The 14,168-nt window shown below is 28.9% G+C and overlaps 1 protein-coding gene across 7 annotated transcripts in view; it reads right to left on the reverse strand.

Annotated features, from left to right (window-relative positions):
- LOC126734671 (epidermal growth factor receptor substrate 15-like 1) overlaps positions 1–14,168 on the reverse strand; it is a 69,218-nt gene that overhangs the window by 52,682 nt on the left and 2,368 nt on the right. For 5 of the 7 annotated variants that reach the window (XR_007660133.1, XM_050438374.1, XM_050438375.1 and 2 more), the window contains exons 4-6: positions 7,898–8,068; positions 7,730–7,840; positions 7,252–7,673 (exon numbers count right to left, since the gene is read on the reverse strand). Coding sequence is in view for 6 of the 7 variants with exons in the window: in XM_050438374.1 (XP_050294331.1) it covers positions 7,252–7,673; positions 7,730–7,840; positions 7,898–8,068 (704 nt within the window). In the remaining variant the exon portion in view is untranslated. The remainder of the gene's footprint in view (positions 1–7,251; positions 7,674–7,729; positions 7,841–7,897; positions 8,069–14,168) is intronic. The other 2 variants (XM_050438373.1, XM_050438376.1) reach the window with 1 other exon arrangement.

Here is a 14,168-nt window from a genome sequence, read left to right on the forward strand (position 1 = left end):
TTAAATTATTTTGCATAAAAGTGCAAATTTTGTAAAAAAAATTATATTAGACCAAATTGGCTGTAACTTATTCATTTTTTCACTAAAAATCATGTGTTATACATCAAATCCATTCTTGAAACATCCCAAACACTCTAATAAATTAATTATTAAAATTCGTCAAAGGAGTTTTGAATACAACTCAAAAATACTATATGAGGTCCCTCATATAACAATTTTGACCTGCATTAGGTCCATCCCCCTTAAATGTGAGTGTAACTCAGGAAGTTGTTGAGCAACAAGAATTCTTCATATATGAAATTGTTCGTTAAGAATTGGTCTAAATTTGAGTGCAAACTTCATAAGAATGCCTTGGATAGTTTTTAAATTATTTTGCATCAAAGTGAAAATTTTGTAAAAAAAAATTATATTAGACCAAATTAGCTGTAACTTATTCATTTTTTCATTTAAAATCATGTGCTATACATCAAATCCATTCATGAAACATCCCAAACACTCTAATAAATTAATTATTAAAATTCGTCAAGGAAGTTTTGAATACCACTGAAAAATACGATAGATGGTCCCTCATATACCAATTCTGACCTGCCTTAGGTCCCTCTCTCATAAATGTGAGTGTAACTCAGAAAGTTGTTGAGCTACAAGAATTCTTTATATATGAAAATGTTCATTAAGAATTTCTTTAAATTTGAGTGCAAACCTCATAAGAATGCCTTGGATTGTTTTTAAATTATTTTGCATCAAAGTGAAAATTTTGTAAAAAAAAATTATATTAGACCAAATTGGCTGTAACTTATTCATTTTTTCACTAAAAATCATGTGTTATACATCGAATCTAATCTTGAAACATCCCAAACACTCTAATAAATAAATTATTAAAATTCGTCAAAGGAGTTTTGAATACCACTCAAAAATACTATTTGAGGACCCTCATATACCAATTTTGACCTGCCTTAGGTCCCTCTCTCATAAATGTGAGTGTAACTCAGAAAGTTGTTGAGCTACAAGAATTCTTCATATATGAAATTGTTCGTTAAGAATTGGTCTAAATTTGAGTGAAAGTCTCATAAGAATGCCTGGGATAGTTTTTAAATTATTTTGCATCAAAGTGAAAATTTTGTTAAAAAAATTATATTATACCAAATTGGCTGTAACTTATTCATTTTTTCACTTAAAATTATGCGCTAAGCATCAAATCCATTCTTGAAACATCCCAAATACTCTAATAAATTAATCAATAAAATTCGTCAAGGGAGTTTTGAATATCACTCAAAAATACTATATATGGTCCCTCATATACCAATTCTGACCTGCCTTAGGTCCATCTCTCTTAAATGTGAGTGTAACTCAAGAAGTTGTTGAGCTACAAGAATTCTTCATATATGAAGTTGTTCGTTAAGAATAGATCTAAATTTTAGTGCAAACCTCATAAGAATGCCTTGGATAGTTTTTAAATTATTTTGCATAAAAGTGCAAATTTTGTAAAAAAAATTATATTAGACCAAATTGGCTGTAACTTATTCATTTTTCACTTAAAATTATGTGCTTTACATCAAATCCATTCTTGAAACATCCCAAACACTCTAATAAATTAATTATTAAAATTCGTCAAGGGAGTTTTGAATACGTCTCGAAAATACTATATGAAGTCCCTCACATACCAATTCTGACCTGCCTTAGGTCCATCTCTCATAAATGTGAGTGTAACTCAGAAAGTTGTTGAGTTACAAGAATTCTTCATATATGAAATTGTTCGTTAAGAATAGCTGTAAATTTGAGTGCAAACCTCATAAGAATGCCTGGGATAGTTTTTCAATTATCTTGCATGAAAGTGAAAATTTTGTAAAAAAAATTATATTAGACCAAATTGGCTGTAACTTATTCATTTTTTCACTAAAAATCATGTGTTATACATCAAATCCATTCTTGAAACATCCCAAACACTCTAATAAATTAATTATTAAAATTCGTCAAAGGAGTTTTGAATACCACTCAAAAATACTATTTGAGGACCCTCATATACCAATTTTGACCTGCCTTAGGTCCCTCTCTCATAAATGTGAGTGTAACTCAGAAAGTTGTTGAGCTACAAGAATTCTTCATATATGAAATTGTTCGTTAAGAATTGGTCTAAATTTGAGTGAAAGTCTCATAAGAATGCCTGGGATAGTTTTTAAATTATTTTGCATCAAAGTGAAAATTTTGTAAAAAAAAATTATATTAGACCAAATTGGCTGTAACTTATTCATTTTTTCACTAAAAATCATGTGTTATACATCGAATCTAATCTTGAAACATCCCAAACACTCTAATAAATAAATTATTAAAATTCGTCAAAGGAGTTTTGAATACCACTCAAAAATACTATTTGAGGACCCTCATATATCAATTTTGACCTGCCTTAGGTCCCTCTCTCATAAATGTGAGTGTAACTCAGAAAGTTGTTGAGCTACAAGAATTCTTTATATATGAAAATGTTCATTAAGAATTTCTTTAAATTTGAGTGCAAACCTCATAAGAATGCCTTGGATAGTTTTTAAATTATTTTGCATCAAATTGAAAATTTTGTAAAAAAAATTATATTAGACCAAATTGGCTGTAACTTATTCATTTTTCACCTAAAATCATGTGTTATACATCAAAACCATTCTAAGAAACATCCCAAACACTCTAATAAATTAATTATTAAAATTCGTCAAGGGAGTTTTGAATACGACTCAAAAATACTATATGAGGTCCCTCATATACCAATTTTGACCTGCCTTAGGTCCCTCTCTCATAAATGTGAGTGTAACTCAGAAAGTTGTTGAGTTACAAGAATTCTTCATATATGAAATTGTTCGTTAAGAATAGCTGTAGATTTAAGTGCAAACCTCATAAGAATGCCTGGGATAGTTTTTCAATTATCTTGCATGAAAGTGGAAATTTTGTAAAAAAAATGATATTAGACATAGCATGACCAAATTGGCTGTAACTTATTAATTTTTTCACTAAAAATCATGTGTTATACATCGAATCCACTCTTGAAACATTCCAAACACTCTAATAAATGAATTATTAAAAGTCGTCAAAGGAGTTTTGAATACGACTCAAAAAATAATATATATGATCCCTCATATACCAATTCTGACCTGCCTTAGGTCCATCTCTCATAAATGTGAGTGTAACTCAGAAAGTAATTGAGCTACAAGAATTCTTTATACATGAAATTGTTTATAAAGAATTGCTCTAACTTTTAGTGAAAATCTTATAAGAATGCCTTGGATAGTTTTTAAATTATTTTGCATTAAAGTGAACATTTTGTAAAAAAAAATATATTAGACCAAATTGGCTGTAACTTATTCAATTTTCCACTTAATATCATGTGTTATACATCGAATCCATTCTTAAAACATCCCAAACACTCTAATAAGTGAATTATTAAAATTCGTCAAGGGAGTTTTGTATACGACTCAAAAATACTATATCAGGTCCTTCATATACCAATTTTAACCTGCCTTATGTCCATCCCTTATAAACGTGAGTGTAACTCAGAAAGTTATTGAGCTACAAGAATCCTTCATATATGAAATTGTTCATTAAGATTTGCTCTAACTTAAAGTGTAAATCTTATCAGAATGCTTTATAGTTTTTGAATTATCTTGCATTTAAATGAAAACTTATGATATAGCTTAGTTTCCTAGTCTAAGTAGTTTCCAATAATCGAAACAAAATGATCAATAAGAAGCGTGTAACATAAATTAACAGAGATCTGATAGAAATTTTTAGACCTACTGTATATGATCAATTCTGGCCTTCCTTAGGTCCATGTCTTATAACTCAGAACGTTGTTAACTCAGAACGTTGTTGAAATCCAATTTGCCGTAAGAGATCCCTGTAATATCGACTTTCATAAAATCAAAGGGCGGGATATTTGAATTTGTTAGGCATTTGAGTTAATTTAGAGTTCTTTAGTGTTCCGAGAGTTTCACGTAATTTTTTTATTATTTCCAGGCATTTGCCTGGATTTTTTTTTAATGGTTTTCCACCATTTTCTGAGCTTTCGGTCTTTGAGGCATTGGCATGCGAGATCCCTGTTATACCGACTCAAGCAAAATAAAAAAGCGCGGAATTTGAATCTGACATCATTTAAAAAAAAATTGTCCCATCTAAAAAAAACGAGCATTCATGAGCCACCCTGTTTCAGATAGTAATATTAAAATTTACATACTGGCAACGTTGGAATAAGCATATATTTTTAATCGCAGATGTCAGTATTAAATGATATTATAACATAAGAGATCCTTGAGTTACCGCAAGGCACTTGATGTCATTTTTGTTTGTCTTCCAGGAATTTAAAGTCACTTATTAATTTTATTTCTAGACAAATTCACAGTTATTTAAAATCAGTGAAATCAATTTTTAAAAAAAACGACAACAGGTACCTGGAATTACTGCAAATATTCCTGGAAAACGTGAAGAGTTACTTCAAATTCCTGGACGTCAAAATGATTCCAAAACCATGACTCTGTGGCAATCAAAGAAACTCAAGTTGTGCATAAATCATCAAAAATGCTAAAGAGAGTTATGCCAGGAATCAATATTTAAGTGAAAACATTATAAGGATGGCTTGAATAGTTTTTAAATTATCTTGCATCAAAGTGAAAAAGAAATTGATACAAAACATGACAATATTAAAATGGCTGTAGCTTATTCATTAATTCCACCTAAAGGAATGGTTAATGCATCAAATCCGTCCTTAAGAAATCCCACATCCTATACTAAAAGAATTATGACAATTCATCAAGGGGTTTTTGAATAATATTTAATAGTGTTATGTATCGTCTGTTATATGCCAATTTTCACCTGCCTTAGGTCCATTTGAGTCCAACTCAGAAAATTGTTGAGCTACAAGAATACTTCATACATGAAATTTTCTAGTTCTGAGTGGAAACTCCATAAGAATGCCTGGGATAGTTTTTAAATTATTTTGCATTAAAGTGGAAATTTTGTAAAAAAAATTATATTAGACCAAATTGGCTGTAACTTATTCATTTTTTCACTAAAAATCATGTGTTATACATCAAATCCATTCTTGATACATCCCAAACACTCTAATAAATTAATTATTAAAATTCGTCAAGGGAGTTTTGAATACGACTCAAAAATACTATATGAGGTCCCTCATATACCAATTTTGACCTGCTTTAGGTCCACCCCTCTTAAATGTGAGTGTAACTCAGAAAGTTGTTGAGCTACGAGAATTCTTCATATATGAAATTGTTCATTAAGAATAGATCTAAATTTTAGTGCAAACCTCATAAGAATGCCTTGGATGGTTTTTAAATTATTTTGCATAAAAGTGCAAATTTTGTAAAAAAAATTATATTAGACCAAATTGGCTGTAACTTATTCATTTTTCACTTAAAATCATGTGTTATACATCAAAACCATTCTAAGAAACATCCCAAACACTCTAATAAATTAATTATTAAAATTCGTCAAAGGAGTTTTGAATACAACTCAAAAATACTATATGAGGTCCCTCATATAACAATTTTGACCTGCATTAGGTCCATCCCCCTTAAATGTGAGTGTAACTCAGGAAGTTGTTGAGCAACAAGAATTCTTCATATATGAAATTGTTCGTTAAGAATTGGTCTAAATTTGAGTGCAAACCTCATAAGAATGCCTTGGATAGTTTTTAAATTATTTTGCATAAAAGTGCAAATTTTGTAAAAAAAAAATGATATTAGACATGCCATGACCAAATTGGCTGTAACTTATTCATTTTTTCACTTAAAATTATGTGCTATGCTTCAAATCCATTCTTGAAACATCCCAAACACTTTAATAAATAAATTACTAAAATTCGTCAAATGAGTTTTGAATACCACTCAGAAATACTATTTGAGGACCCTCATATACCAATTTTGACCTGCCTTAGGTCCATCTCTCTTAAATCTGAGTGTAACTCAGGAAGTTGTTGAGCTACAAGAATTCTTGATATATGAAATTGTTCATTAAGAATAGATCTAAATTTGAGTGCAAACCTCATAAGAATGCCTTGGATTATTTTTAAATTATTTTGCATAAAAGTGCAAATTTTGTAAAAAAAATTATATTAGACCAAATTGGCTGTAACTTATTCATTTTTCACTTAAAATCATGTGTTATACATCAAAACCATTCTAAGAAACATCCCAAACACTCTAATAAATTAATTATTAAAATTCGTCAAAGGAGTTTTGAATACAACTCAAAAATACTATATGAGGTCCCTCATATAACAATTTTGACCTGCATTAGGTCCATCCCCCTTAAATGTGAGTGTAACTCAGGAAGTTGTTGAGCAACAAGAATTCTTCATATATGAAATTGTTCGTTAAGAATTGGTCTAAATTTGAGTGCAAACCTCATAAGAATGCCTTGAATAGTTTTTAAATTATTTTGCATAAAAGTGCAAATTTTGTAAAAAAAAAATGATATTAGACATGCCATGACCAAATTGGCTGTAACTTATTCATTTTTTCACTTAAAATTATGTGCTATACTTCAAATCCATTCTTGAAACATCCCAAACACTTTAATAAATAAATTACTAAAATTCGTCAAATGAGTTTTGAATACCACTCAGAAATACTATTTGAGGACCCTCATATACCAATTTTGACCTGCCTTAGGTCCATCTCTCTTAAATGTGAGTGTAACTCAGGAAGTTGTTGAGCTACAAGAATTCTTCATATATGAAATTGTTCATTAAGAATAGATCTAAATTTGAGTGCAAACCTCATAAGAATGCCTTGGATTATTTTTAAATTATTTTGCATAAAAGTGCAAATTTTGTAAAAAAAATTATATTAGACCAAATTGGCTGTAACTTATTCATTTTTCACTTAAAATCATGTGTTATACATCAAAACCATTCTAAGAAACATCCCAAACACTCTAATAAATTAATTATTAAAATTCGTCAAGGGAGTTTTAAATACGACTCAAAAACACTATATCAGGTCCCTCTTATACCAATTCTGACCTGCCTTAGGTCCACCCCTCTTAAATGTGAGTGTAACTCAGAAAGTTGTTGAGCTACAAGAATTCTTCATATATGAAAATGTTCGCTAAGAATATCTTTAAATTTGAGTGCAAACCTCATAAGAATGCCTTGAATACTTTTTCAATTATCTTCCACTAAAGTGCCTTAATTTCCTAGCATATGAAATAAGAAACAAATGTGACTCAATAATTGTAAGAAATTAACCGAAAACTCACCAAATATGAGCCAAAACGTGCTGGGGCACCCCACTACGCAAAAAAACGTCCTTAATCTCCCCCCCGGAAACGAACCCGTCCTTATCCACGTCACTTTTAACGAACAACATGTCAGATTTGGCTTTTTCATCGGCACTAACCACCCAGGGAATAGTCGGTTGGACAGACTGAACCGGTTTCACCTGAAAAAAGTGCTCTTTTCGTACACTTTTACATTTATACAACTTCATATATATTACCGCTGGTATAATGGGTGGCGGAGGGACTTCCGGTTTAACAATATCCAAGGGTCGACTACTAATTAAATTCGGTTGCACCGATGGCGGACTGGAGTCTTTCCTTTTTAACGGTGGGGCCAGTTCTGGGGGTAAAGTGTTCGGGATCGCGTATTTTTCCAAAGCTTTATATACTAAATGCATCGCCTATAAAGGATTTGCATTAAAACTTAAAAGTTTCAAGTTTCCCGGTTGAGACTCACCACAACAAACTCATGCCTGTTTAACATACCATCCTTGTCTTGGTCCGCTAACTCCCATATCTTGCCCAATGTGTCAAAGGGCAGTTTTGACTCCATCAGGACGTTTTTGACCTGTTTATTTATAGGGAATTTTATAGTGGGGTTCTTGGGGGTTTATTTGGGTCGTACCTTGTTTCCCGGAATAACTCCGTTTGTGGGCTGTAAGGAGTCGAATAGTTTGTCATACTTTTCCCTCTCGGTTGGTTTTATGGTCCAATCTACTGCTGAGGGTGGTAAAGAGGTGATCAAGGGGGTGGTAGTGGGCAAGGGCGGTTTTGTTTTGGGTAAAGGTATGTCGCCCTAAAGAAGAAGAAAGTACTTATTTAGAAAAAACTGTGGAAAGAAGCATAATAATTCGGTCCAAGCAATTTTTATTGTTTATATTTTCTCTTTAGTTTATAGAAAAAAACGAAATCATATATGTATGTGAAACAGGCAGAATTTTCAGAGTAACTAAAGTTATCACTAGAAACAATATTACAAATTATTATAAGCTCGCATACAATAAAACTGTTCAATTTTAAGAAGTGATGCAACAGATTTTGAACCAAATGCAAGTTTGTGCAGACTTCATAAGTTAAAAATGTTAATGCTTGAATGAACAGAACTCAAAAATTACTCAACTTACACATTTGAAAATTCGTATACAGATTCTCCATTTAAATTGATTAGACACCTATTTCAGGGTTTTTTGAAAAAAGCACAAGAAATTGAAAAAACAATTTTTTATTGAAAAAAATATTTTTTTTCCTCAAAAATCTTCTCAATATGCCCATAACTCAAAAACTAAGACAGTTACACATTTGAAAATTCGTACACTGATTCTCCATTTAAATTGATTAGACACCTATTTCAGGGTTTTTTGAAAAAAGCACAAGAAATTGAAAAAACAATTTTTTATTGAAAAAAATATTTTTTTTCCTCAAAAATCTTCTCAATATGCCCATAACTCAAAAACTAAGACAGTTACACATTTGAAAATTCGTACACAGATTCTCCATTTAAATTGATTAGACACCTACTTCAGGGTTTTTTGAAAAAAGCACAAGAAATTGAAAAAACAATTTTTTATTGAAAAAAATATTTTTTTTCTTCAAAAATCCTCTCAATATGCCCATAACTCAAAAACCAAGACAGTTACACATTTGAAAATTCGTACACTGATTCTCCATTTAAATTGATTAGACACCTATTTCAGGGTTTTTTGAAAAAAGCACAAGAAATTGAAAAAACAATTTTTTATTGAAAAAAATATTTTTTTTCTTCAAAAATCCTCTCAATATGCCCATAACTCAAAAACCAAGACAGTTACACATTTGAAAATTCGTACACAGATTCTCCATTTAAATTGATTAGACACCTATTTCAGGGTTTTTTGAAAAAAGCACAAGAAATTGAAAAAACAATTTTTTATTGAAAAAAATATTTTTTTTCCTCAAAAATCTTCTCAATATGCCCATAACTCAAAAACTAAGAAAGTTACACATTTGAAAATTCGTACAGAGATTCTCCATTTAAATTGATTAGACACCTATTTCAGGGTTTTTTGAAAAAAGCACAAGAAATTGAAAAAACAATTTTTTATTGAAAAAAATATTTTTTTTCCTCAAAAATCTTCTCAATATGCCCATAACTCAAAAACTAAGAAAGTTACACATTTGAAAATTCGTACAGAGATTCTCCATTTAAATTGATTAGACACCTATTTCAGGGTTTTTTGAAAAAAGCACAAGAAATTGAAAAAACAATTTTTTATTGAAAAAAATATTTTTTTTCCTCAAAAATCTTCTCAATATGCCCATAACTCAAAAACTAAGACAGTTACACATTTGAAAATTCGTACACAGATTCTCCATTTAAATTGATTAGACACCTACTTCAGGGTTTTTTGAAAAAAGCACAAGAAATTGAAAAAACAATTTTTTATTGAAAAAAATATTTTTTTTCTTCAAAAATCCTCTCAATATGCCCATAACTCAAAAACCAAGACAGTTACACATTTGAAAATTCGTACACTGATTCTCCATTTAAATTGATTAGACACCTATTTCAGGGTTTTTTGAAAAAAGCACAAGAAATTGAAAAAACAATTTTTTATTGAAAAAAATATTTTTTTTCTTCAAAAATCCTCTCAATATGCCCATAACTCAAAAACCAAGACAGTTACACATTTGAAAATTCGTACACAGATTCTCCATTTAAATTGATTAGACACCTATTTCAGGGTTTTTTGAAAAAAGCACAAGAAATTGAAAAAACAATTTTTTATTGAAAAAAATATTTTTTTTCCTCAAAAATCTTCTCAATATGCCCATAACTCAAAAACTAAGAAAGTTACACATTTGAAAATTCGTACAGAGATTCTCCATTTAAATTGATTAGACACCTATTTCAGGGTTTTTTGAAAAAAGCACAAGAAATTGAAAAAACAATTTTTTATTGAAAAAAATATTTTTTTTCCTCAAAAATCTTCTCAATATGCCCATAACTCAAAAACTAAGACAGTTACACATTTGAAAATTCGTACACAGATTCTCCATTTAAATTGATTAGACACCTACTTCAGGGTTTTTTGAAAAAAGCACAAGAAATTGAAAAAACAATTTTTTATTGAAAAAAATATTTTTTTTCTTCAAAAATCCTCTCAATATGCCCATAACTCAAAAACCAAGACAGTTACACATTTGAAAATTCGTACACTGATTCTCCATTTAAATTGATTAGACACCTATTTCAGGGTTTTTTGAAAAAAGCACAAGAAATTGAAAAAACAATTTTTTATTGAAAAAAATATTTTTTTTCTTCAAAAATCCTCTCAATATGCCCATAACTCAAAAACCAAGACAGTTACACATTTGAAAATTCGTACACAGATTCTCCATTTAAATTGATTAGACACCTATTTCAGGGTTTTTTGAAAAAAGCACAAGAAATTGAAAAAACAATTTTTTATTGAAAAAAATATTTTTTTTCCTCAAAAATCTTCTCAATATGCCCATAACTCAAAAACTAAGACAGTTACACATTTGAAAATTCGTACACAGATTCTCCATTTAAATTGATTAGACACCTACTTCAGGGTTTTTTGAAAAAAGCACAAGAAATTGAAAAAACAATTTTTTATTGAAAAAAATATTTTTTTTCTTCAAAAATCCTCTCAATATGCCCATAACTCAAAAACCAAGACAGTTACACATTTGAAAATTCGTACACTGATTCTCCATTTAAATTGATTAGACACCTATTTCAGGGTTTTTTGAAAAAAGCACAAGAAATTGAAAAAACAATTTTTTATTGAAAAAAATATTTTTTTTCTTCAAAAATCCTCTCAATATGCCCATAACTCAAAAACCAAGACAGTTACACATTTGAAAATTCGTACACAGATTCTCCATTTAAATTGATTAGACACCTATTTCAGGGTTTTTTGAAAAAAGCACAAGAAATTGAAAAAACAATTTTTTATTGAAAAAAATATTTTTTTTCCTCAAAAATCTTCTCAATATGCCCATAACTCAAAAACTAAGAAAGTTACACATTTGAAAATTCGTACAGAGATTCTCCATTTAAATTGATTAGACACCTATTTCAGGGTTTTTTGAAAAAAGCACAAGAAATTGAAAAAACAATTTTTTATTGAAAAAAATATTTTTTTTCCTCAAAAATCTTCTCAATATGCCCATAACTCAAAAACTAAGAAAGTTACACATTTGAAAATTCGTACAGAGATTCTCCATTTAAATTGATTAGACACCTATTTCAGGGTTTTTTGAAAAAAGCACAAGAAATTGAAAAAACAATTTTTTATTGAAAAAAATATTTTTTTTCCTCAAAAATCTTCTCAATATGCCCATAACTCAAAAACTAAGACAGTTACACATTTGAAAATTCGTACACAGATTCTCCATTTAAATTGATTAGACACCTACTTCAGGGTTTTTTGAAAAAAGCACAAGAAATTGAAAAAACAATTTTTTATTGAAAAAAATATTTTTTTTCTTCAAAAATCCTCTCAATATGCCCATAACTCAAAAACCAAGACAGTTACACATTTGAAAATTCGTACACTGATTCTCCATTTAAATTGATTAGACACCTATTTCAGGGTTTTTTGAAAAAAGCACAAGAAATTGAAAAAACAATTTTTTATTGAAAAAAATATTTTTTTTCTTCAAAAATCCTCTCAATATGCCCATAACTCAAAAACCAAGACAGTTACACATTTGAAAATTCGTACACAGATTCTCCATTTAAATTGATTAGACACCTATTTCAGGGTTTTTTGAAAAAAGCACAAGAAATTGAAAAAACAATTTTTTATTGAAAAAAATATTTTTTTTCCTCAAAAATCTTCTCAATATGCCCATAACTCAAAAACTAAGAAAGTTACACATTTGAAAATTCGTACAGAGATTCTCCATTTAAATTGATTAGACACCTATTTCAGGGTTTTTTGAAAAAAGCACAAGAAATTGAAAAAACAATTTTTTATTGAAAAAAATATTTTTTTTCCTCAAAAATCTTCTCAATATGCCCATAACTCAAAAACTAAGACAGTTACACATTTGAAAATTCGTACACAGATTCTCCATTTAAATTGATTAGACACCTACTTCAGGGTTTTTTGAAAAAAGCACAAGAAATTGAAAAAACAATTTTTTATTGAAAAAAATATTTTTTTTCTTCAAAAATCCTCTCAATATGCCCATAACTCAAAAACCAAGACAGTTACACATTTGAAAATTCGTACACTGATTCTCCATTTAAATTGATTAGACACCTATTTCAGGGTTTTTTGAAAAAAGCACAAGAAATTGAAAAAACAATTTTTTATTGAAAAAAATATTTTTTTTCTTCAAAAATCCTCTCAATATGCCCATAACTCAAAAACCAAGACAGTTACACATTTGAAAATTCGTACACAGATTCTCCATTTAAATTGATTAGACACCTATTTCAGGGTTTTTTGAAAAAAGCACAAGAAATTGAAAAAACAATTTTTTATTGAAAAAAATATTTTTTTTCCTCAAAAATCTTCTCAATATGCCCATAACTCAAAAACTAAGAAAGTTACACATTTGAAAATTCGTACAGAGATTCTCCATTTAAATTGATTAGACACCTATTTCAGGGTTTTTTGAAAAAAGCACAAGAAATTGAAAAAACAATTTTTTATTGAAAAAAATATTTTTTTTCCTCAAAAATCTTCTTAATATGCCCATAACTCAAAAACTAAGAAAGTTACACATTTGAAAATTCGTACAGAGATTCTCCATTTAAATTGATTAGACACCTATTTCAGGGTTTTTTGAAAAAAGCACAAGAAATTGAAAAAACAATTTTTTATTGAAAAAAATATTTTTTTTCCTCAAAAATCTTCTCAATATGCCCATAACTCAAAAACTAAGACAGTTACACATTTGAAAATTCGTACACTGATTCTCCATTTAAATTGATTAGACACCTATTTCAGGGTTTTTTGAAAAAAGCACAAGAAATTGAAAAAACAATTTTTTATTGAAAAAAATATTTTTTTTCCTCAAAAATCTTCTCAATATGCCCATAACTCAAAAACTAAGACAGTTACACATTTGAAAATTCGTACACAGATTCTCCATTTAAATTGATTAGACACCTACTTCAGGGTTTTTTGAAAAAAGCACAAGAAATTGAAAAAACAATTTTTTATTGAAAAAAATATTTTTTTTCTTCAAAAATCCTCTCAATATGCCCATAACTCAAAAACCAAGACAGTTACACATTTGAAAATTCGTACACAGATTCTCCATTTAAATTGATTAGACACCTATTTCAGGGTTTTTTGAAAAAAGCACAAGAAATTGAAAAAACAATTTTTTATTGAAAAAAATATTTTTTTTCCTCAAAAATCTTCTCAATATGCCCATAACTCAAAAACTAAGACAGTTACACATTTGAAAATTCGTACACTGATTCTCCATTTAAATTGATTAGACACCTATTTCAGGGTTTTTTGAAAAAAGCACAAGAAATTGAAAAAACAATTTTTTATTGAAAAAAATATTTTTTTTCCTCAAAAATCTTCTCAATATGCCCATAACTCAAAAACTAAGACAGTTACACATTTGAAAATTCGTACACAGATTCTCCATTTAAATTGATTAGACACCTACTTCAGGGTTTTTTGAAAAAAGCACAAGAAATTGAAAAAACAATTTTTTATTGAAAAAAATATTTTTTTTCTTCAAAAATCCTCTCAATATGCCCATAACTCAAAAACCAAGACAGTTACACATTTGAAAATTCGTACACAGATTCTCCATTTAAATTGATTAGACACCTATTTCAGGGTTTTTTGAAAAAAGCACAAGAAATTGAAAAAACAATTTTTTATTGAAAAAAATATTTTTTTTCCTCAAAA

Source organism: Anthonomus grandis, chromosome 3 (assembly GCF_022605725.1).
Source record: "Anthonomus grandis grandis chromosome 3, icAntGran1.3, whole genome shotgun sequence".
In the NCBI taxonomy this organism is placed as follows: domain Eukaryota; kingdom Metazoa; phylum Arthropoda; class Insecta; order Coleoptera; family Curculionidae; genus Anthonomus; species Anthonomus grandis.